At 47.5% G+C, this 25,212-nt stretch overlaps 1 protein-coding gene across 1 annotated transcript in view; it reads right to left on the reverse strand.

Moving 5' to 3' along the window:
* Positions 1-275: 275 nt before the first annotated feature.
* LOC134983092 (zinc finger protein 300-like) overlaps positions 276-25,212 on the reverse strand; it is a 73,812-nt gene continuing 48,875 nt past the window's right edge. Inside the window, exons 7-9 of the mRNA XM_063948789.1 lie at positions 6,621-6,718; positions 6,359-6,467; positions 276-1,596 (exon numbers count right to left, since the gene is read on the reverse strand). Of these exons, the coding sequence (XP_063804859.1) occupies positions 617-1,596; positions 6,359-6,467; positions 6,621-6,718 (1,187 nt within the window). The 3' untranslated portion in view covers positions 276-616. The remainder of the gene's footprint in view (positions 1,597-6,358; positions 6,468-6,620; positions 6,719-25,212) is intronic.

The following is a 25,212-nucleotide window of genomic DNA, read 5'->3' on the forward strand; positions in this document are numbered from 1 at the left end:
AAGGTTTACGACTACTTGGTCCCCTTGGCTCGAATTTAAGGCCTCACAAGCTTACTCGACATTGCTGTAATGACCTAGACCATTTACCTTGGTCCCCTACCTGGGCTCCCCCGCTGTCCTCTTGGGAACTACTGAAACTGGAAACATACACCTCAGACCCCCGACCAGACTAGACACGGAAGATTCGCTGTGACCTCCCCCCCCCTTTTCCCCCCTCTTCTCAGACTCTCTAACCCCTCCCTTTTCCTTTTTTCTTTTTTTCTCATCTTACTTTCCACCCTATACTCTTCTGTTTTGTTTTCTTGAACGGTTTTAAAATTTGGAAATGTTTTATTGAGACAGCTAGCACCTAGAATGGCCTGAAGCGGCCTTGAATTTCAGATAAGGCTCTAGTCAGGGAGCTCCCCAACAGCAGACCATGTTAAGTTCGTAAACAGTCATTGCTTGTATCAAATGGACTTATTGATATTTGAATTGTAAACGCTGTCTTCTATTACTCGCTATAATATGTTCTTACCTTTAATCAATAAACATTTATTGAAAAAAAAAAACTCAGTGATATCAATATACCTTGGATTATTTGCCTTATAATCACATTCACTCCTAACTTTATTATTTACATTATTATATGCACAGCTTTTTCAATATCTAGTATAGATGCACCCGTTTCATGTATATCCATTAATTTAAATTGCATTTTTCCTGTGTGAGTACTCTGATGTCTAAGCAGTTGTGATTTGTGTCGAAAACATTTCTCGCACCAAAAACAAGAAAATGGCTTCTCATCTGTGTGACGTCTCTGATGTATAACAAGACTTGATTTCTGTGTAAAACATTTCCCACACTCAGAACATGAATATGGTTTCTCACCTGTGTGACTTCTCTGATGTATAACAAGATTTGTTTTCTGTGTAAAACATTTTTCACACTCATTACATGTAAAAGGCTGCTCACCGGTGTGAATTCTCTGATGCACAACCATCTCTGATTTCCATGTAAAACATTTCCCACAGTCAGAGCAAGAATATGGTTTCTCACCTGTGTGAATTCTGTGATGTCTGACAAGACATGATTTATTTGCAAAGGAGTTCCAACACTCAGAGCATGGAAATGGTTTCTCACCTGTGTGACTTCTTTGATGTCGAATAAGATGTGATTTCTGCTTAAAACATTTCCCACACTCAGAGCATGAATATGGTTTCTCACATGTGTGAATTTTCTGATGTCTAACAAGATCTGATTTATTTGCAAAGGAGTTCCCACACTCAGAACATGAAAATGGCTTCTCACCTGTGCGAGTTCTTTGCTGTTGAACAAAAACAGACTTACATATAGAACTTTTACCAGATTCAGAACAGGATAATATTGTATCACCATAATGATCTATTCTGTGTGTAGCAAGATCTGATTTATCAGAACATTCCTCATGAGTACAGGGTTCAGATGATATAACCAGACCATGAAGTGCTGGATGCATATTTAGGGTAATAGGGTTTTCTCCTGGAGAATCCTGTCTGATGTTCTTATCTTCTATTTGACCATCTGGAGACACTATGAGATGTCCTTCCGAGGTATTCCTGCTGGTGCATCCAACTACTGGAAACAAATGTATCAAAATAGACAATTGTTTACACTGTGGAGCAAATGTTCACGGATGTCTCCGCACTCTTAAACTTAACATGTCTAAAGCTGGGTACACGTTAGATGAATGTCGCCCAATCCGGCGAATCGGACCGACATATTGGGCAGATCATCTAGTGTGAACCCACTATGTCGCTAACGATGCGTGCTCCCACGGGCAGAGCCCGCCCTAACCAATATGATACCCTAGGCAATATTTTGGCTGGTGCCCCCTAACACCGCCGCTAGTTCTGAAGGACATGCCTGGCATGGGTCAGCTGACAGCTCTGCTAACATTGGGGCACCTATTGTTTATGAAAATGTGTCTTATTTGCATTACTATGTGGCTAGGATGCACAAGCAGCTTCTGCTGATTAAAATGATATGCAGCATGCCTATATTCTGTGTGCAACTGCGGCTGTATCTGCATACAAAATGCTATATTACAGTGATTTCCAGGAATACACTACAACGTAGCATTTCGTATGCAGATACAGCCTCAGTTACACACAGAATATAGGCATGTCGCATATCATTTTAATCAGCAGGAGCTGCTGGTGCCCCTAAGCATACCAAATGCCCTAGGCATTTGCCTAGTTTGCCTATGCCTAGGGCCGGCTCTGCCCACGGGTCATCAGCGGCATCTTTCGGCCTTACACGCAGGTCTGACAGGGGATCTTCTCATGGGAGAAGACACTCACTTTTTCTGGGTTTCACTCACCATTGTGATATTTCTGATTTCACCAATTCCCCATTCTCTCTCTCTTACCATCAAGTTCTCGCTTTTAACTTAACCCTCACTCGTTCTCCACCTCTGCCTGCTAAGGCTAGCATCACCAAGTGTAACCTTGAGGCTATCCACACTGTATCCTAATCCTCTCTGCTTGACTTGCTTCTCTCCCCTGCCCTGACACTATGCAGTATTACCCTTCTGCTCTTGACTGCTCCAGTGGTCTCTACTCACACCTCAACCTTGACATTTCAAGTGCACCAGATACCTGCAACTGTGAACGCAAACCACAGAGTGACAGTGGAGAAAACCACGCTCCAATGCATACTTCCTAAAATTCAAATGTATGCTCTCAACCTAGTGTCATATTTCAAGATCCTTATCTCCTCCCAGTCTTCCAACCCCCATCTCTTTGCCACATTCAACTCCCTGCTTTGCCCTCTCTTCACTCTCTGCCACCTACTTAATTTTTAAAATTGACTGCATATGTCAGGACGTCACTTCCCATCTCCACTTTTCCCAGCCTACCACTCCCCATCCATTTGACCAAATCTGACTTTACTCTCCAGTATCTGGAGAGGAGTGTAGGCCCTCATCTGGCTCCCCCGCTCCACCTCCCCCATTGATCCCATCCCCTCCTGCATCTTTCGCTACCTCTCCTGTTCCCGTTTCCATCTTGCCTATCTCTACAATCACTCCCTCTCATCAGGCACTGTTCCCTCTTCATTCAAGCATGCCCTTGTCTCCTCCATTCTCAAAAAACAACCCACCCTTGGTCCTGACACATTCTCTAATTACCACCCCATCTCTCTCCCCATCTGCATTCAAACTCCTTGAACTTATTGTCTGCAACCACATTTCTTTCCTCCCACTCCTTTCTTGATTCATTTCAGTACAGTACAGTTCTTGGCCTCTCCACTACACCGAAATGGTTTTCCCTAGAGTCAGGAATGACCTCTTGGCTGCCAAGGGCCACTACTCTCTGCTCATTCTTCTCCTGTTTTTGACACTGGACAACTCTCTCCCCCTCAAATCCTTCACTCCCTCGGTGTGCATGATACAGCCCTCTTCTGGCTGTCCTCCTACCTCTCTGACCATTCCTTCTCTGTTTCCTGACTCCACCTCCTCCATACTTTACTCTGCTAGTAGGTGTCCCCCAAATTTCTCTGCTCTTGGACCTCTTCTATTCCCTCCCTATATATCAGGGCTGGCCTAACCGGTCCTCGAGATCTACCAACAGTTCATGTTTTCCAGGCCTCCTGGAGATCTGTAGAATTGTCAGTTAGGAATGAATGCAGCACATCTTAATTAGTAATGACTACACCTGTGCACCAGCTAGGTGGTCTGGAAAATGTGTACTGTTGGTAGATCTCGAGGACTGGTTTGGCCAGCCCTGCTATATGTCCTATTTAGGCAAGTTCATCCACTCTTTTAGCCTCCAATATCCTCTCTTTGCTAACAACACTCAGATTTACCTCTCCACCTTGACCTCTCCCTGTTCCTCACTCGTATCTCCGACTGCCTTTTTAGTTTTTATTCCTGGATGTCCCAGCACTTTTAGACTTAGCATGTCTAAGAATGAGCTGATCATCTTCATACCCTCCTGAATAACGTCACCTCTCACAATTTATATATTGACAGCACCTCTATCTTCTGAAGTCTGCAAGTGCACTGTTTTGTAGTTATCCTCGATATCTCCCTTTCCTTAAAACAACACATTCAGTACCTGTCGCAGTCCTGCTGTTTTCATCTCAGAAATATCTCCAGGATCAGACTCTCACACTCTGGAGGCAAATAAGACCCTCATCCACTCACTCATCATTTCCAGATTGGACTACTGTAACCTCCTTTTACCTGCCTCCCCGTCTCTGATCTCTCTCCAATCTGTCCTCAATGCTGCTGCCCGATTATCTTCCTCTCCAAATGTACATCTGCCACCCCTCTGCAACAATCCCAACACGGACTCCCCTTCCTCAATTCAAACTTCTCACACTTGCTAACAAAGCCATCACCCAATCCTCTCCTACTTACATCTCTGACCTTATCTTTCTTCACACTCCCACTTCACTACATAAATGAATGCCAACTCTCCTCCCAACTGATTACTTCCTCCCACCTCCAAGATTTGGCTTGTGCTGCTCCCTACATCTGGAACTCTCTCTAACTCTCCACCTCTCTACAAAGCTTTAAACTAGCTAGCTCTCAAGACCCACTTCTTCATCAAAGCCTTCCAGCTCTTATCCTAACCCACTGTTCCATGCTCACTGTATCCCTACCTGCGTCACCCCTATCTCCCTTCCCTTCCCCTTTAGAATGTAAGCTCTCATAAGTAGGGCTCTCTTCCATTATGCGCTTCACCTTCCGTTATACCATCATCTACCTCCCACAATGGCATTAACACTTAGGTTCTGCCACACTGCTGCTCATTTGAGTATTATAACCGCCGATACAGCAATGTTCTGTAAGTCACGGTTTTCTTGTTTGTTCATTCAGTTTCTGAACTTTGTAAGGCTCCTTATCAATAATGGATGATGATAATAATACAAGTCTAAATGTACAACAAAAATGAATCTTGCTGCAAAGAGAGTCTTAAAATACAACACAACATTATTACCAAGTAGACTGAACAGACGCAGCCACGGTGACTTGCAGACATTGGTGAGTAACAGTTCCCAGTTAGTATCATGGGACAGGACGCCACATAAGCCAAGAACTCTCTGCAAACAGTCACTTCACACGCACACACTGGAGACGTAAAAGCCCAGTAGCTGTGAGATAACTAGCAGCATGTTCTAGCCACTACTCAAAGTCCACCATGTGAGCACAAAGGTAGCAAATGACAAAAGGAAGAGCCTCTATGTGGGGGTCATTCAGATCGTATCGCTGTGAACTGCTCGTGCACCGGCGCATGCCAGACAGCCGACGGCTGTCTTAGGCTAGCGATCGCCTATGCCAGATTGACAGGCATAGGTGGTTGCTGGGTGGGAGGGGGCGGGCCCAACGGTTGCGTGACTTCACATGCAACCGCTGCAACCCTCACAGCGACAGGTAGCTCCCTGTCAGCGCGCAGGAGTTGCGCTGGCTGGGAGCTACTGCTACAGTACAAAAGCATTGCCGCTGTGCGATGCTTTTGTACTTGTGCGGCAGGGCAGGGACTGACATGCGGGGCGGACTAGCCCTGTGCTGGGTGTCCCCCCTCGTGTCAGGGAAGCTGATCGTAGATGTGCTACATTTAGCACATCTACGATCAGGTCTGAATCACCCCCTATGTCCCACTGGTAAAATTCAGGTGGCACAGTCGCCCTGTCAGTCACATTACTATTTTAGACTGAATCATTATTTTCAGACAAACACTGGTGGAAGGACTATGCAAGAATGAGTGTGTGGTTATAGCTTTGTGTGTGTGCATACAATGATTCTGTAGCAAATGGGGCATATGTGTATTTAGGGGGTAATTCAGAGTTGATTGCAGCAGCAAATTTGTTAGCAGCTGGGCAAAACCACGTGCACTAGAGGTGTGGCAGATGTAACATGTGCAGAGAGAGTTAGATTTGGGAGAGTTATAATGTTTCTGTGCAGGGTAAATACTGGCTGCTTTATTTTTACATTGCAATTTAGATTTCAGTTTGAACACACCCCACCCAAATCTAACTCTCTCTTCACATGTTATATGTGCACCCCACTCCAGTGCACATGGTTTTGCCCAACTGCTAACAAATTTGCTGCTGCGATCAACTCTGAATTCGGCCCTTAGAGCACAGGGAAGAGACTAGCTAGATCTCTGGGCTGGTAACACACAATGACATGATGTGAGGGGGAGAGCAGGAGTATAATAGGGGCTGATAGTTCCTGATGTGAGATACACCAGAGAGTGTAGTGAGGAGACTGGTCAGATCTCTGGGCTGGTAGCACACACAGTGACATGATGTGAGGGGGAGAGCAGGAGTATAATATGAGCAGATACAATATAGACTAATGAGGAAATTGTAATAGGTGTCTATCACTCACCTGTGCAGATATCTGTAGGGATTTCCTCCCCCTTACACTGCTGATCATCCCTCATATACGTCTTTTCTTCTGGCTCCATATGTTCTACATTATCAGCCAGACCTCTATCCTATGCAACCCACAAAATAAAATAACCGTTAAAAAATGGTTGATTTCATGAATTCACATTAAGTAGAAGCATTCCAGTAAATAAGACACAGCTTCTCTACAGATCATATAGTGAAAAGTCATGGTATTTTGGAAGACCCTAAATCCCACCTACCTGACCCTCCTGTGGGACACTGTGATTCTCTTGTGTGTGATCCTGGGAATAAAGAGGACGGGGACATCTCTCTGGGGTATTCCTGTTACTGGCTCCATCTGCAAGAGACACACAGCAAATGAGTACATTGTATAACGAGATTTATGGTAAGAACTTACCGTTGTTAAATCTCTTTCTGCGAGGTACACTGGGCTCCAAAGGGAATGACATTGGGGTGCAGAGTAGGATCTTGATCCGAGGCACCAACAGGCTAAAAGCTCCGACTGTTCCCAGAATGCATAGCGCCGCCACCTCTATAACCCCGCCTCCGTGCACAGGAGCTCAGTTTTGGTTAACCAGTCCAATGCAGTAGCAGGTAAGAGACGACAACTGCTAGAAGCCACATACACCACATACCTTCTCCTGTCGTGAGTGTCAGCGGCTAATGCCTTACCAACCCAAAAGGGTGGGCGCCCTGTGGAGCCCAGTGTACCTCACAGAAAGATTTAACAACGGTAAGTTCTTACCATAAATCTCATTTTCTGCAGCGGGGTACACTGGGCTCCACAGGGAATGACATTAGGGATGTCCTAAAGCAGTTCCTTATCGGAGGGGACGCACTGTAGCGAGCACAAGAACCCAGCGTCCAAAGGAAGCATCCTGGGAGGCGGTAGTATCGAAGGCATAGAACCTTATGAACGTGTTCACTGAGGACCACGTAGCTGCCTTGCAAAATTGTTCAAGGGTCGCACCATGGCGGGCCGCCCAAGAAGGTCCAATAGACCGAGTAGAATGGGCCTTAATGGTAGTTGGAGCTGGAAGGCCAGCCTCTACATAAGCATGTGCAATCACCATTCTAATCCATCTGGCCAGGGTCTGCTTGTGAGCAGGCCAGCCACGTTTGTGAAAACCAAACAGTACAAAGAGAGAATCAGACTTCCGAAGGGAAGCAGTTCTCTTCACATAGATACGGAGAGCCCATACCACATCCAAAGACCGCTCTTTGGAAGACAATTCAGGAGAGGCAAAGGCCGGAACCACGATCTCCTGATTAAGGTGGAAAGAAGACACCACCTTAGGTAAATACCCGGGACGTGTTCGAAGAACCTCCCGATCACGGTGAAAAATCAGATATGGTGACCTACAAGACAAGGCACCCAAATCAGACACCCGTCTAGCAGAGGCAATAGCCAGCAGAAACAATACCTTAAGAGCAAGCCACTTAAGGTCTGCAGATTCAAGAGGCTCAAACGGAGACCCTTGCAACGCCTCCAGAACCACCGACAAGTCCCAAGGAGCCACAGGCGGGACATAAGGAGGTTAATTCTGCAACACCCCCTGAGTGAACGTATGCACATCAGGTAAAGTTGCAATTTTTTTCTGGAACCAAACCGACAAGGCAGAAATACGAACCTTGAGGGAAGCCAGACGAAGGCCCAAGTCCAGGCCCTGTTGTAGAAAGGCCAAAAGTTTGGCCGTACTAAACTTGTAAGCGTCATGATTGTTAGATGCGCACCAAGCAAAGTAAGAATTCCAGACCCTATGGTAAATACGAGAGGAAGCCGGTTTCCAGGCCTTCAACATGGTTTGAATAACCACCTCAGAAAATCGTTTCGCCCTCAAGACAGAAGCTTCAAGAGCCACGCCGTCAAAGCCAACCGGGCTGAATCCGGATATACACAGGGGCCCTGAACGAGAAGATGTGGGTGCTGTGGAAGTAGAAGAGGACGCTCTAATCGAGAGACCCTGAAGGTTTGAGAACCAATGCCGTCTGGGCCAAGCGGGAGCGATCAGAAGTAGAAGCAGGACTCCTCCTTCCTGCTTGAACTTCCTTATCACTCTGGGCAGAAGTGACACCAGAGGGAACACGTATGGCAGCTGAAAGTTCCATGGAATTTCCAGTGCGTCCACGAATGCTGCATGAGGATCCCTTGTCCTTGCTCCGAAGACCGGAACCTTGTGATTGTGTCGAGATGCCATCAGGTCCACATCTGGAAGGCCCCACCTGTCCACGAGGAGTTGAAACACTTCTGGATGGAGGCTCCACTCTCCGGCGTGTACGTCCCGACGACTGAGAAAGTCCGCTTCCCAGTTTAGGAGCCCCGGAATGAACACTGCCGATATGGCTGGCAGATGGCGTTCCGCCCACTGAAGAATCCGTGATACTTCCCTCAATGCCATGCGGCTTCGAGTGCCACCTTGATGATTGATGTACACCACTGTGGTGGCGTTGTCCGACTGTACTTGAACGGCCTGTTCTGTACCACATGCTGGGCCAGTTTCAGAGCATTGAACACTGCCCGCAACTCCAGAATGTTGATCGGGAGAAGAGACTCCTCCCTGGTCCACCGACCCTGAAGGGAGTGTTGCTCCAACACCGGGCCCCAACCACTCAGACTGGCATCAGTCATCAGGAGGACCCAGTTGGAGATCCAGAAGGGACGACCCCTGCTCAATCGTTGGTCCTGAAGCAACCAGCTCAGCGACAGACGGACCTCCGGATACAAGGCGATCATGTGAGACCTGATCCGGTGAGGTAGGCCGACCCACTTGGCAAGAATCAGATTCTGCAGAGGGCGGAAGTGGAATTGAGCGTACTCCACCATGTCGAAAGCCGACACCATGAGACCTAGCACTTGCATCGCCGAATGTATCGGCACTTGCAGATGAGATAGGAAACATCAAATCCTGTCCCGAAGCTTCAGGAACTTCTCCTGAGACAAGAACAGCCGCTAGTTGTGAATGTCCAACAATGCTTCCAGGTGCACCATGCTCTGAGTAGGGACCAGGGAAGATTTCTTCCAGTTGATGAGCCACCCGTGGGCTTGCAGAAACTGGATAGTCAGATCCCGATGGCGTAGAAGAAGTACTGGGGAATTTGCCAGGATCAGCAGGTCGTCCAGATACGGGAGGATCCCGACCCCTTGATGGCAGAGAACAGCCGTCATAACCTTGGTGAAGACGCGCGGGGCCATGGTCAAACCAAAAGGTAACGCTCTAAATTGGTAATGGAGGTTGCCAACCGCAAACCTCAGGTTTTGCTGATGCGACATTGCTATAGGAATATGCAGGTAAGCATGCTGTATGTGCAGGGAGACCATATAATCCCCAGGTACCAAGGCCAGAACAATAGAGCGTAGAGTCTCCATACGAAACTTGGAGACCCTCACAAACTTGTTCAAGGACTTGAGGTTGAGAATGGGCCGGGAGGACCCATTCGGTTTCGGGACTAGAAACAGCGGTGAATAATACCTCCTGCCTCTCTGTGCCAGAGGCACCTGTACTACCACTCGTGTGTCCATGAGGGACTGTACCACTGAATAAAGTGTTTTCTCATACGCCCTAGACGATGCTGGGGTCCACTTCAGTACCATGGGGTATAGACGGTTCCGCAGGAGCCATGGGCACTTTAAGACTTTTTCAGAGTGTGAACTGGCTCCTCCCTCTATGCCCCTCCTCCAGACCTCAGTTTAGAAAATGTGCCCAGGCAGACTGGTCGCACTCTAGTGGAGCTCTACTGAGTTTCACTAAAAAGACTTTGTTAGGTTTTTTATTTTCACTGAGGCTGCTGGCAACAGTCTCCCTGCTTCATGGGACTCAGGGGGAAGAAGTAGGAACCAACTTCCTAAATAGTTCCATGGCTCTGCTTCTTGCTGACAGGACACCATTAGCTCCTGAAGGGTACTGAACACTAGCTGCGGCTATGTGCTCACTCCCACAGCACGCCATCACCCCCCTAACAGAGCCAGAAGTCAGAAGACAGGTGAGTGTACAGAAGAGAGGATCTTCAGTCATCGTGATGGCTAAAAGGTACCGCACAGCCATGCACCATGCTACCCATTACACAGGCATAGCAGGGTACGGGTGCGGGGGGGCTGGGCAGCATGAAACCTACTCAAAACTGGCTAAAAGGGGACATAAGATGCTGAGGCAATCCTAGCCCCCGCCACTATAAAAATAGTGTTGAAATTTCTGAGGAGAAACGCGCCATTACGGGGGCGGGGCTTCCTCTTCAGTCAGCCAGCACACTGCTCAGCACCATTTTCTCCACACAGGCTGCAGGAGAAGAAACGCTGGTCCTCCTCCACTACGGACATTATAAAAGCGCTACAGGTCTCTGTGGACATTTTAGATTACACAGGGATTTTATATTGGCTCTGAGTTGTGAACTGGCTAATCCTTTCTGTGTCCTTCTGACATATTTTACTGTGGGTCTATCCCCTATAAGCCCCGGAGTGTCTGTGCACGTGTGTGACATGTCTGAGGCAGGGAGCTCTTCCCCTGGTGGAGCCATAATAGGGACACAGAGTTGTAATGTGGTGGTGCTGCCGGCACACCTCGAGCCTGAATGGGTGAAAGAATTACGTGATAGTGTGAATCATATGAGTAAGAGATTGGATAAATCTGAGTCTCATGCAGAATCCTGGAGAAAATCAGTTGAAGATGTGATTTTTAATAGTTCTGGTTATTCATCCACAGGGGACCCCTCTGGGTCACATAAAAGACCATTTGCACAAATAGTACATACTGATACCGACACGGACTCTGATTCCTGTGTCGACACTAGTGATTCCAGAGGATAGATCCAAAATTAGCGAAGAACATTCAGTACATGATTGTTGCTATAAAGGAGGTCTTAGAACTTAAAGAAGCCCCTCCTTTACCTCAGGAGAAGGCTTACTTTTATAAAGAAGAGAGAATTCACGTAACTTTTCCTCCATCTCATGAGCTGAACACTCTCTTTGAGGGAGTCTGGGTAAACCCTGAAAAGAAATTTCAGATTCCCAAAAGAATTCAGGTAGCTTATCCTTTCCCGGCAGGGGACAGGAAAAGGTGGGAGTCACCCCCCGTTTTAGACAATGTCCTGTCACGTTTAACAAAAAAGGTGATTGTCCCTACGCCTGAGACGGCTTCCCTAAAGGACCCGGCAGACCGCAAGTTAGAGACTACGTTAAAATCTATTTATGTGGCCAATGGGACACTACTCAGACCTACCATTGCCTGTGCGTGGGTGAGTAGTGCTATTGAAAAATAGACAGAAAACTTGTCATCAGAGATTGACACAATAGATAAAGACGAGATTCTCCTAACGTTGGGTCATATCAAAGACGCTGCTGCATACAGGCTAGAAGCCATGAAAGATATTGGGCTTTTGGGATCAAAAGCCGCTACCATGGCTATTTCAGCAAGGAGGGCATTGTAGATTCGCCAATGGAATGCTGACGCAAATTCCAAAAGGAATATGGAGGCTCTCCCGTATAAAGGTGAGGCTTTGTTTGGAGATGGGCTGGATACTTTAGTTTCTGCGGCTACTGCAGGTAAGTCGACATTCTTGCCTTATGCTCCTGCGCTGGCGAAAAAGACACATCACTCTCAGATGCAGTCCTTTCGGCCCAATAAATACAAAAAGGGTAAAGGTTCCCCTTTCTTTGCGGGTAGAGGAAGGGAAAAAGGAAAAAAAGTCTACAGAGTCTCCGGGATCACAGAAGCAGAAATCAACCCCTGCTTCTGCCAAATCTTCAGCATGACGCTGGGGCTCCCTTGTGGGAGTCCGCTCAGGTGGGGGCACATCTGAAACTTTTCAGTCAGTTCTGGGTTCAATCTGGCCTGGACCCGTGGATGTTACAAATTGTGTCCCACGGGTACAAACTGGAGTTTCAAGACGTTCCCCCAGATAGATTTTTCAAAATCGGCCTTACCAGCTTCTCTTCCAGACAGGGAAGTAGCAGCAGCAGCAATACAAAAATTGTGTCAGGATCAAGTCATTGTCCTGGTTCCTTGTCACAACAAGGAGAAGGGTTTTATTCAAGCCTATTTGTAGTTCCGAAGCCGGACGGCTCGGTCAGACCAATCCTAAACCTGAAAAATCTGAATCTCTACCTGCAAAGGTTCAAGTTTAAAATGGAATCTCTGAGAGCAGTGACTTCCAGTCTGGAGGAGGGGGAATTCATGGTGTCAGTGGACAAAAAAGATGCCTACTTACATGTTCCCATTTATCCTCCGCATCAAGCTTATTTGAGATTCGCAGTGCAGGATTGTCATTACCAATTTCAGACGTTGCCGTTCGGACTTTCCACGGCTCCGAGGGTGTTCACCAAGTTAATGGCGGAGATGATGGTCCTCCTTCGACAGCAAGGAGTCAATATAATTTCTTACCTGGACGATCTGATAAAAGCGAGGTCCAGAGAAAAGCTGGTGCAAAATATTGCACTCTCCTTGACAATACTTCAACATCACGGTTGGATCATAAATTTTCCAAAGTCACAATTGGAACCGACGACAAGATTGTCCTTTCTGGGGATGATACTGGACACAGAAATACAGAGGGTATTTCTTCCAGTAGAAAAGGCTCTGGAAATCCAGAAAATGGTCAAACAAGTCCTGAAACCAACAAGAGTGTCGATTCATCAATGCATTCGGTTGTTGGGAAAGATGGTAGCGGCCTACGAGGCCATACAGTTTGGCCGATTCCATGCCAGAGTATTCCAGTGGGACCTGTTGGACAAGTGGTCCGGATCCCATCTACACATGCATCAGAGGATAATCCTGTCATCCAAAGCCAGAATTTCGCTCCTGTGGTGGCTACACCGTTCTCACCTACTAGAGGGACGCAGATTCGGGATTCAGGACTGGATCCTGGTGACCACGGATGCAAGTCTCCGAGGCTGGAGAGCTGTCACACAGGGGGAAAGCTTCCAAGGAAGATGGTCAAGTCAAGAAACTTGTCTTCACATAAATGTTCTGGAGTTAAGAGCCATTTACAACGGCCTTCTACAAGCAGGGCATCTTCTTCAAGATCAACCCATACAGATCCAGTCAGACAATGTAACAGCAGTCGCGTACATAAACCGACAGGGCGGAACGACAAGCAGAGCGGCAATGGCAGAGGTGTCAAAGATCCTCCTCTGGGCAGAAAGACATGCAAAAGCTCTGTCGGCAATTTTCATTCCCGGATTGGACAACTGGGAAGCAGACTTCCTCAGCAGACACGATCTCCATCCAGGAGAATGGGGCCTCTACCAAGAAGTCTTCGCAGAGCTGACAGGTCTTTGGGGAATTCCTCGAATAGACATGATGGCGTCTCATCACAACAAGAAGCTTCAAAGATACTGTTCCAGGTCGAGAGACCCTCAAGCAATAGCAGTGGATGCACTGGTGGCCCAGTGGGTGTTTTGGTCGGTGTATGTCTTCCCTCAACTTCCAATGATACCAAAAGTTCTCAAAATAATAAGAAGAACAGGAGTTCGAGCAATCCTCATTGTCCCAGACTGGCCAAGGAGGGCTTGGTATCCAGATCTTCAGGAGTTGCTCATAGAAGATCCTCGGCCTCTTCCTCTCCACGAGGACCTGCTGCAGCAGGGGCCGTGCGTATATCAAGACTTACCGTGGCTACGTTTGACGGCATGGCTGTTGAGCGCCGGATCCTAGCCCGAAAGGGTATTCCCAAAGAAGTCATTCACAGTCTTATTCAGGACAGGAAAGGAGTAACGTCTAAACATTACCACCATATTTAGAGAAAATATGTGTCTTGGTGTGAAACCAAGAAGGCTCCAACAAAAGAGTTTCAGTTAGGACGTTTTCTCCAGGCGGCTGTGGATGCAGGCCTATGATTGGATTCAATTAAGGTCCAGATTTTGGCTTTGTCTGTTTTCTTTCAGAAACAAGTGGCCTCCCTTCCAGAAGATCAGACATTCGTGAAAGGGGTGCTACACATCCAACCTCCATTTGTGCCTCCTGTGGCACCATGGGATCTTAACCTGATGTTATGATTCCTTTAATCGGATTGGTTTGGATCTCTCCAGGAGATAGAGTTAAAATTTCTCACTTGGAAAGTGGTCATGCTGTTGGCCTTGGCATCCGCAAGAAGGGTGTCTGAGATAGGGGCCTTGTCTCACAAGAGCACTTACTTAGTTTTCCATGAAGATAGGGCTGAGTTACGAACTAGTCAGCAATTTCTTCCACAGGTGGTTTCTTCTTTTCATATAAACCAACCTGTTGTGGTGGCAGGAGCTACTGACACCTTCACTGCTTTAAAGTCTCTGGACGTGGTCAGGGCTTTGAAAATCTACGGCTCGGATAGGAAAAACAGAGGCGCTGTTTGTCCTGTATGCTCCCAACAAGATTGGGTGTCCTGCTTCTAAGCAGACTATTGCGCGCTGGATCAGAGGTACGATTCAGCACGTTCATTCCATGGCAGGATTGCCGGTACCGAATTCGGTGACTGCCCATTCTACTAGAAAGGTGGGCTCGTCCTGGGCAGCTGCCCGGGGGGTCTCTGCATTACAACTTTGCAGAGCAGCTACTTGGTCAGGGGAAAACAAGTTTGCTAAGTTTTACAAGTTTGACACCTTGGCCGATGAGGACCTACAGTTTGGTCAATCGGTGCTGCAGCGTCATCCGTACTCTCCAGACCGTACTGGAGCTTTGGTATGACACCATGGTATTGAAGTGGACCCCAGCATCCTCTAGGACGTATGAGAAAACAGGATTTTAATACCTACCGGTAAATCCTTTTCTCCTAGTCCGTAGAGGATGTTGGGTACCCATCCCAAAACGTACTTTACCTGCAGTTGTTTATTGGTTAAAAATGTTTTCAGTATGGTAGCTGTAATGTTCATGCCCGTTGGCATGTATTTTGTGTAATGCCATGTGTGCGGCATGGTTGAAGTGTAAGCTGGTATGAATCTCACCCTTAACTAAAAAAAGTAAATCCTTTCCTCAAAATGTCCATCTCCCTGGGCACAGTTCCTATACCGAGGTCTGGAGGGGCATAGAGGGAGGATCCAGTTCACACACTTGAAAAGTCTTAAAGTGCCCATGGCTCCTGCAGAACCGTCTATACCCCATGGTACTGAAGTGGACCCCAGCATCCTCTACGGACTAGGAGAAAAGGATTTACCGGTAGGTATTAAAATCCTGTTTTTGCCTTCACCTGATCCGAAGGGACGTCTGACAGGCAAAATAGACGAGGGGAGCGATTTTTGAAGGACACAGCATAACCTCGAGTGACGACTTCTCGTACCCAGGCATTGGAAGTGGTCTTCAACCATTCCTGGGTATTCCCTAGAAGTCGGCCTCCCACCCTGGGATCCCCCAGAAGGTAGCCCGCCCCATCATGCGACAGGCTTATCAGTCTTGGAAGCAGGCTGACGGGCAGCCCAGGCCCATTTGGGTTTGGGCTTAGCAGGTTTGGAAGTGCGAGCCTGTTTCGGGTACGCCTGACCCTTTGCTTTCCCAGAAGGACGAAAGGAGCGAAAGGAAGTACTCTTAGCCTTCGGAACCGAAGAAGCAGTACTAGGTAGACAAGCTGTTTTAGCAGAAGCTAAGTCAGCCACTATCTTGTTGAGGTCTTCTCCGAAAAAAGAATATCTCACTTAAAAGGGAGCACCTCCAGGGTTTTCTTAGAGTCCAAGTCCACAGACCAGGACCGCAGCCAGAGAATCCGGCGAGCCAGGATGGACGTAGTAGAAGCCTTGGTTGGCCGCCAGAATACCAGCATCAGAAGCCGCCTCCTTAACATAATGAGAGGCTGTGACAATATACGATAGACATTGTCTAGCATGATCAGAAGCGTTGGAAGGCAACTCAGCTTCCAACTCCTGAGCCCACGCTTCAATAGCCTCAGCAGCCCAAGTCACTGCAATAGTGGGCAGATGCGTAGCACCCGTTAGAGTGTAAATCGCCTTTAAACCCTCCACATGCTTATCAGTCGGCTCTTTCAGAGACGTGACGGTAGTTACAGGCAGAGCTGAGCATAACACAATCCGTGCCACATGCGAATCCACTGGCGGGGGTGTTTCCCAATTTTTACTTAGCTCCGCAGCGAGGGGAAAGCGAGCCAGCATCTTCTTGTGAGGCGTGAATTTCTTTCCGGGATTTTCCCGGGATTCCTGACATATATCAACGAAATAGTCAGAATGAGGTAAAACTTGTTTAACCACTTTGACGCTTAAACCTGTCTGGTTTCTTAGGGGCAGCACCCGGCTCATCAGTAATTTGAAGAATTAGCCGGATAGCCTCCAATAAATCAAGAACATCCACCTGTGAAACAGATTCCCCATCAGAAGCACCAGGATCAGAATTTGTGGGGTCAGCATATACGCCATCCTCATCAGACGAGGTGTTTGGGACGTGGGTGGATTGTGAGGAAGTAATAGCCCGCTTAGAGGACCCCGTGGTCTTGGGTGGGCGAGAGTTAGATTTCTGTTTAGTCAAAGATTGGTTCAACTGCTGTAACTGAGAGGACAGTTGATCTGCCCATGGCGGATTAACCGCAAGGACCATAAGCGGTTGTACCGGCACAGGAGGTCCCATAGGGGGTGCAAGTCTAGTTACCAGCGTATTCAATAGCGTGGAAAAAGTAGCCTAAGGCGGGTCATTTAGAACCCCCGTTGCCACGGTCCCACTGGGGGGGTAAGGAACCTCCTGAACCAGAACCCTTAGCCGCTATATTCTCCTCAAACGTGTCTGCAGCGTCACCACCACGCACTGTGGGATCAGCCCCCAGCTCCGTAGCCCCTTGTAGCCGACATATCCGAAAGCTCAATATAAGGCAACCCAGTACAATACCTGACAAGACCGCCTATGCAGTGTATTTCCAAAAACAGAGTTCCAGAGGTATACGGTGACTAAAATTCACAGAGAAAAATACACAATAAGTATATCTTGTGAAACACCTATATTAGATAATAACCCTGACGCACATAGCTCCCTCATGTTACATAATAATAAGATTTTAAACCTACCGGTAAATCTTTATCTCCTAGTCCGTAGAGGATGCTAGGGACTCCTTAAGGACCATGGGGAGAGATGGGCTCCGCAGGAGACATGGGCACTTTAAGAAAGAACTTTAGGTATGGGTGTGCACTGGCTCCTCCCTCTATGCCCCTCCTCCAGACCTCAGTTGGAAAAACTGTGCCCAGAGGAGACGGATAGTACGAGGAAAAGATTTTTGTTAATCCAAGGGCAAGATTCATACCAGCCCACACCATTCACACCGTATAACTGGTTCGTATATTCCAAGTTAACAGTATGAAACAACACAGTATCAGTCCGAGACTGATGAAAAACCCTTATGTAAGCAAAACTATATACAAGTCTTGCAGAAGTAGTCCGCACTTGGGACGGGCGCCCAGCATCCTCTACGGACTAGGAGAAAAAGATTTACCGGTAGGTTTAAAATCTTATTTTCTCTTACGTCCTAGAAGATGCTGGGGACTCCATAAGGACCATGGGGATTATACCAAAGCTCCAAACCGGGCGGGAGAGTGTGGATGACTCTGCAGCACCGATTGAGCAAACATGAGGTCCTCCTCAGCCAGGGTATCAAACTTGTAGAACTTTGCAAATGTGTTTGAACCCGACCAAGCAGCAGCTCAGCACAGTTGTAATGCCGAGACCCCTCGGGCAGCCGCCCAAGAAGAGCCCACCTTCCTAGTGGAATGGGCCTTAACTGATTTTGGCAACGGCAATCCAGCCGTTGAATGAGCCTGCTGAATCGTGTTACAGATCCAGCGAGCAATAGCCTGCTTTGAAGCAGGAGCGCCAACCTTGTTGGCTGCATACAAGACAAACAGTGTTTCTGTTGTTCTAACTTTAGCCGTTCTGGCTACGAAAATCTTCAAAACCCTGACCACATCAAGGGACTCGGAATCCTCCAAGTCACGTGTAGCCACAGGCACCACAATAGGCTGGTTCATATGAAAAGATGAAACCACCTTAGGCAAGAATTGAGGACGAGTCCGCCATTCCGCTCTATCCATATGGAAAACCAGATAGGGGTTTTTATGAGACAAAGCCGCCAATTCCGACACTCGCCTAGCCGAAGCCAAGGCTAACAACATGACCACTTTCCAAGTGAGATATTTCAACTCCACTGTTTTAAGTGGTTCAAACCAATGCGACTTAAGGAAACTCAACACTACGTTAAGGTCCCAAGGCGCCACCGGAGGTACAAAAAGAGGCTGAATATGCAGCACTCCCTTCACAAAAGTCTGTACTTCTGGGAGAGAAGCTAATTCCCTCTGAAAGAAAATGGATAGGGCCGAAATATGAACCTTAATGGAGCCTAATTTTAGGACCAAATTCACTCCAGTTTGTAGGAAGTGAAGGAAACGGCCCAGATGGAATTCTTCCATAGGAGCATTCCTGGCCTCACACCAAGAAACATACTTCCGCCATATACGGTGATAATGTTTAGCTGTCACGTCCTTCCTAGCCTTTATCAGAGTAGGAATGACCTCATCCGGAATGCCCTTTTCCGCTAGGATCCGGCGTTCAACCGCCATGCCGTCAAACGCAGCTGCGGTAAGTCTTGGAACAGACAGGGCCCCCGTTGTAACAGGTCCTGTCTTAGAGGAAGAGGCCACGGATCTTCTGTGAGTATTTCCTGGCCCTTCGTGGCCAATCTGGAACAATGAGAATTGTCTGTACTCTTTTCCTTATTATTCTTAACACCTTGGGGATGAGAGGAAAAGGAGGAAACACATAGACCGACTGGAACACCCACGGTGTCAATAGGGCGTTCACTGCCACCGCCTGAGGGTCTCTTGACCTGGGGCAATACCTATGTAGTTTTTTGTTTAGGCGGGACGCCATCATGTCTATCTGGGGCACGCCCCACTGACTTGCAATCTGTGCGAAGACTTCCTGATGAAGTCCCCACTCTCCTGGATGTAGATCGTGTCTGCTGAGGAAGTCTGCTTCCCAGTTGTCCACTCCCGGAATGAACACTGCTGACAGTGCACCCACATGATTTTCCACCCAGCGAATAATCCTTGTGGCTTCAGCCATTGCCATTCTGCTCCTTGTGCCGCCTTGGCGGTTTACATGAGCTACTGCGGTGATGTTGTCTGACTGAATCAGAACCGGTAGGTCGCGAAGCAAAGTCTCCACTTGACGAAGGGCGTTGTATATGGCCCTCAGTTCCAGGATGTTAATGTGAAGACAAGTTTCTTGACTTGACCAAAAACCTTGGAAAAAACTTCTTCCTTGTGCGACTGCTCCCCAACCTCGGAGGCTCGCGTCCGTGGTCACCAGAACCCAGTCCTGAATGCCGAATCTGCGACCCTCTAGAAGGTGAGCACTCTGCAGCCACCACAGGAGAGATACCCTAGCCCTGGGGGACAGGGTGATCAACCGATGAATCTGTAGATGTGACCCGGACCACTTGTCCAGTAGGTCCCATTGGAAAGTCCTCGCATGGAACCTGCCGAAAGGAATGGCCTCGTAAGATGCCACCATCTTTCCCAGGACTCGAGTGCAGTGATGCACAGACACCTGTTTTGTCTCCAATAGGTCCCTGACCAGAGTCATGAGTTCCTGGGCCTTTTCTATCGGAATATAGACCCTTTTCTGGTCTGTATCCAGAATCATACCTAAGAAGGTCAAACGAGTCGTAGGAACTAACTGACTTCGGGATATTGAGAATCCAGCCGTGTTTCTGTAACACCTTCAGTGAAAGTGACACGCTGTTCAACAACTGCTCTCGTGATCTCGCTTTTATTAGGAGATCGTCCAAGTATGGGATAATTGTGACACCCTGCTTGCGCAGGAGCACCATCATTTTCGCCATTGCCTTGGTGAAAATCCTCGGGCCATGGATAGCCCAAACAGCAACGTCTGAAATTGGTAAGGACAATCCTGTACCGCCAATCTCAGGTACGCCTGATGAGGTGGATATATGGGAACATGAAGGTATGCATCCTTTATGTCCAGGGATACCATAAAATCCCCCCTTCTAGGATGGCGATGACCTCTCTGAGCGATTCCATCTTGAACCTTTTCAAGTATAGGTTCAAGGATTTTAAATTTAAAATGGGTCTGACTGAACCGTCCGGTTTCGGGACTACAAATAGGGTTGAGTAATACCCCCTCCCTTGTTGCAGCAGGGGAACTTTGACCACCACCTGTTAATTGCATTTAAAACTATCTCCCTTTCTGGGGGAGAAGCTGGTAGGACCGATCTGAAAAACCGGTGAGGGGGCACCTCTTCGAATTCTAGTTTGTAACCCTGGGAGACAATTTCTATCGCCCAAGGATCCACCTGAGAGTGAACCCAGATGTGGCTGAAAAGTCGAAGACGTGCCCACACTGGGGCGGACTCCCTCAGTGGAGCCCCAGCGTCATGCGGTGGATTTTGTAGAGGCCGGGGAGGACTTCTGCTCCTGGGAACTAGCTGTGGTTGGCAGCTTTTTCCCTCTTCCCATACCTCTGTCAAGAAAGGAACGATCCTCGTGCTCTCTTGTTTTTATTTGACCGAAAGGACTGCATTTGATAATGTGGCGCTTTCTTAGGCTGTGAGGGAATATAAGGCAAAAAATTTGATTTACCTGCCGTAGCTGTGGAGGCCAGGTCCGAGAGACCGTCACCAAACAAATCCTCACCTCTATAAGGTAAAACCTCCATATGCCCTTTTTGAGTCGGCATCACCTGTCTATTGCCGGGTCCATTTTGCAGAAATGAACATAGCGTTGACTCTAGAACCCAGTAGGCCAATGTCTCTTTGAGCATCCCTCATATAGAAGACAGCATCTTTAATATGACCCAGGGTTAGCAAAATGGTATCCCTATCAAGGGTATCCAAATCTGCTGATAAGGTATCAGTCTACGTTGTTACAGCGCTACAACCCCATGCTGACACTATCGCCGGTCTGAGTAAGGTACCAGAGTGCGTGTAAATGGACTTCAAGGTAGCCTCCTGCTTGTGGGATGGCAGCGCTACCTTCTTGGATAAGCGTGTCAATGCTTTGTCCACCCTTGGGGAGGATTCCCACCGTAACCTGTCCTTAGCCGGGAAAGGATGCGCCATAAGAATCCTTTTGGGAATCTGCAGTTTCTTGTCTGGAGATTCCCAAGCCTTTTCAGTAACTCGTTAAGCTCATGAGAAGGGGGAAAGGTTTCCCTTATACACGTGTACCCTCGTGTCAGGGACAGGGGGTTCCTCTGTGATATGCAAAACATCTTTTATTGCAATAATCATATATTGAATAATTTTAGCCAAATTTGGCTGTACTTTACATCATCGTAGTCGACACTGGAGTCAGAATCTGTGTCGGCATTAGTGTCTATTATTTGGGATAGTGGGCGCTTTTGAGACCCTGAAGGTCCCTGCGACATAGGGGCAGGCAGGGCTTGACTCCCTGCATGTTCCCTGGATTTAGCTTGTGTAATAAAATCACATTAGCACTTAAAACATTCCACATATCCAACCAGTCAGGTGTCGGCGTTGTCGACAGAGACACCACACATTTGCTCCACCTCCTTCCTAGGAGAGCCTTCAACCTCAGACATGCCGACACACGCGTACCGACACACCACACACTCAGGGAATCCTCTTATCTGAAGACAGTTCCCCAACAAAGGCTCTTTAGAGAGATAGAGAGAGAGTATGCCAGCACACACCCAGCGCCAATGACCCAGGAAAAAACACAGCATGTTTACCCAGATGGCGCTGTATTCATTTATTTGCGCCAAATTATGTGCCCCCACCCCACCCTCTTTCAAACCCTCTTTCACTGTGGTAAGCAGGGGAGAGTCAAGGGAGCTTCCTCTCAGCGGTGTGCTGTGGAGAAAATGGCGCTGGTGAGTGCTGAGGAACAAGCTCCGCCCCCTCAGCAGCGGGCTTCGGTCCCGCTGAAATATACAAAAAATGGCGGGGGATCTCTTTTATATACAGTGCCCAGCCTGTATATATGTTTTTTGCCATTTTGGAGGTCCTTATTGCTGCCCAGGGCGGGCCGGCCGGCCGCCCCCCCCCCCCCCCCCCCTGCATCCTTACAATGACTGCTGTGTGTGTGCTGTGTGGGAGCAATGGCGCACAGAGTTACTGCTGTGCGTTACCTCAGTGAGGATCTGAAGTCTTCTGCCGCCTTTGAAGTCTTCTTTCTTCTCAAACTCACGCGGCTTCTATCTTCCGGCTCTGAGAGGAGGACCTCCAGGGTGAGACCTGTGTTCCGACTCCCTCTGGAGCTAATGGTGTCCAGTAGCCTAAGAAACAGAGCCTGACATTAAAGCAGGTCTGTTTCTCTCCCTCGCTGCAGGGAGTCTGTTGCCAGCAGGCTCCCTGAAAATAAAAAAACCTAACAAAATACTTTATTTTCAGGAAAAAACTCAGGAGAGCTCCCTGTAATGCACCTAGTCTCCTCTGGGCACAGTAATCAACTGAGGTCTGGAGGAGGAGCATAGAGGGAGGAGCCAGTGCACACCCATACCTAGTTCTTTCTTAAAGTGCCCATGTCTCCTGCGGAGCCCGTGGTCCTTACGGAGTCCCCAGCATCCTCTAGGACGTAAGATAAATAGGGATAGCAACCTGAGTGACATACACGAAATGGAGGTCACACAGCAGCTATATGCACACACACACACACACACACACAGAGTCACATTGAACAATGCAGAAATCATGACATGCAATAACACTGCACTGGACTAGCCACACACAGTAATACTAAGTCTAGATATACACTCAATAGATCTAACAATGCACAGTAAAGACTGGATGTATATCACAGGGTACTTGTACTACATAACCCTGACTAAATGCACTTTTTCTTAACTAACAATGTAGAATACTTAAGTGTCCTGTAAAATGCACAGCACTGACATGCAGGCAGCTTTACAGAGGAGGATTTGCCCAAACAGTCCCAGAATCAGCTCAGCTTGACCTAATGGCACCCAAACCCTGACAGGGCGTGAGGGTGTCAAAGTCAGAAAAATATCTCTATGCACACTACCATATTTGCACCTCACACAGGTCCGTGCTGCGCATGTGTACGCTCTCCCGTACGTGCGCATACTCACAGTCGCGGGCACCCGCAGGCGCATGGTATGCGTATTTACGGTAGAGTTTATGCGATCGTAGCGTGCGACTCAATCATTACATATTTTCACTATATAATGTATTTTGTAGATCATGGTCCCTTTGATAGATTCTGCAAGTTTGGTTAATATAGAATGTTCATGAACAGAGAAATCCCTCTTTGTTTGATACGAAGGGTCAGACAGGAGTAATACAGTGGTGTTTAGTATCCATCGGAAGAATATTTAATTAGAAATATTCCGGTGTTGGTTTGAAGCAGATCAATCGCTCGTGCGAATAGTTATGGACATAAGAAGTTTATGAACATTTACTTTATTTGCACTTTATTACCCATGCGGCGGGAAACCCAGTTTCCCTCCCACCTGAGCTGTTGGAAATAGTCACAGCCCACCTGTATGAATCAACCTATGACCTTTTGTTATAATGCGAAGCCGAATTCCTGTGTCCAATGAACAATAAGATTGTAGGGACCATTGAATTGCATTGTGTGTGGGGCATAAATAGGCAGGCCGACCATATCCAGTTCACTCTCTTCAACGGTTCTCATTGCTGATAATCGGGAGCTGGATATCGAGGCGCATGCGATCGTTTCCCCTTGTGCGTAAGTGTTTCTCCGCAACTATATTGATCTTCTTGTTATTGTGGGCCAATCTCTCTCTCTCTCTCTCCTTCTCTTTCTCACTCATTTTCCCTTAAATTGTATTGTATTGTATTTCCTGTGTAGTTATCTGGTTAGGTAGTCTATGTTATATTGTAGTGTATGCTTTGTACTGTGATTCTTTTGCAAGTATAATAGTCATAATACATATAATAGGTTTTGGACCCTAAGCCCAGGTATCTGTGTATTTCTTATAGTGTTAAGTATTCCCTGAGCGTCGGTGACGCTCAAGCAGCTTTGTAGTTAATCAGGTTACACCAGGTTGCACTTACACTCTGTCACCACACTAAGGTTTACTGTATATTTCGTTGTTAAAGGTATAGATATAAAGGTTTAACGTTATAAGCGTCTGCACCGCTGGTGATCTCCTCGTGGTCCCGAGCGTCCGCTACGCTATAGCGAATCATTACGTTAGTCGGCAGCCAATAGCGTGCCTGCCTGTGATCTCTGGGCCGTAAGCGAACGTGACGCTTGAGCGTCTCGACTACGGTTGAGCGATCGTTACGCAACTTGCGTACCCTTACGGTACTTCTTACGTAGATAGCGTACAGTGTTCTTAGACCTCTTAAAGTGTTTTATATACGATAAATATTTAGCTTTATCAATTGGCGGCTCGCCCTGTCCTTCACATATCTGCACTAGGTAATTTCAGCAGACATTATCCAGCAGCAAAGGGCGGGAGATCATATTCCTCGTAGTGCTGTTTGGATAAGCGTCTGCTTCTCTTAGTAAAGGGTGCTGAAGGAATCCGGGAACCGGAGGTAAGAACAAAACAATAGTGTCTTTTTAAAACTGTTTATTTTTCTGTCTTGCGTACACACGCACGCACACACATATATCTGCATTTCCTTTTCATTGGTGTATTTTCGTATGTCACTCTCCTGTTTGCCAGTTCTATAGTTGATAAACGTATAAATTGTGTTACGGTGGATCTTTGCTTTGCGTACACGTGTCTCTAACAAAAGACTGAGACTTGCGTACGCAATCCAAGGGCCGACGCACGCAGCGTATATTACGCAACGGAGCGTACGGGTACGCCCACGTAACTCAAATCACAAGTTTTTTTTTCTCTCCTCTCAACGCGATAAGTAGCGCCACGCGGTAAATAACGCCAGGCGATAAAATCGCGCAAAAAA

Source organism: Pseudophryne corroboree (genome assembly GCF_028390025.1).
Source record: "Pseudophryne corroboree isolate aPseCor3 chromosome 3 unlocalized genomic scaffold, aPseCor3.hap2 SUPER_3_unloc_1, whole genome shotgun sequence".
NCBI lineage: Eukaryota > Metazoa > Chordata > Amphibia > Anura > Myobatrachidae > Pseudophryne > Pseudophryne corroboree.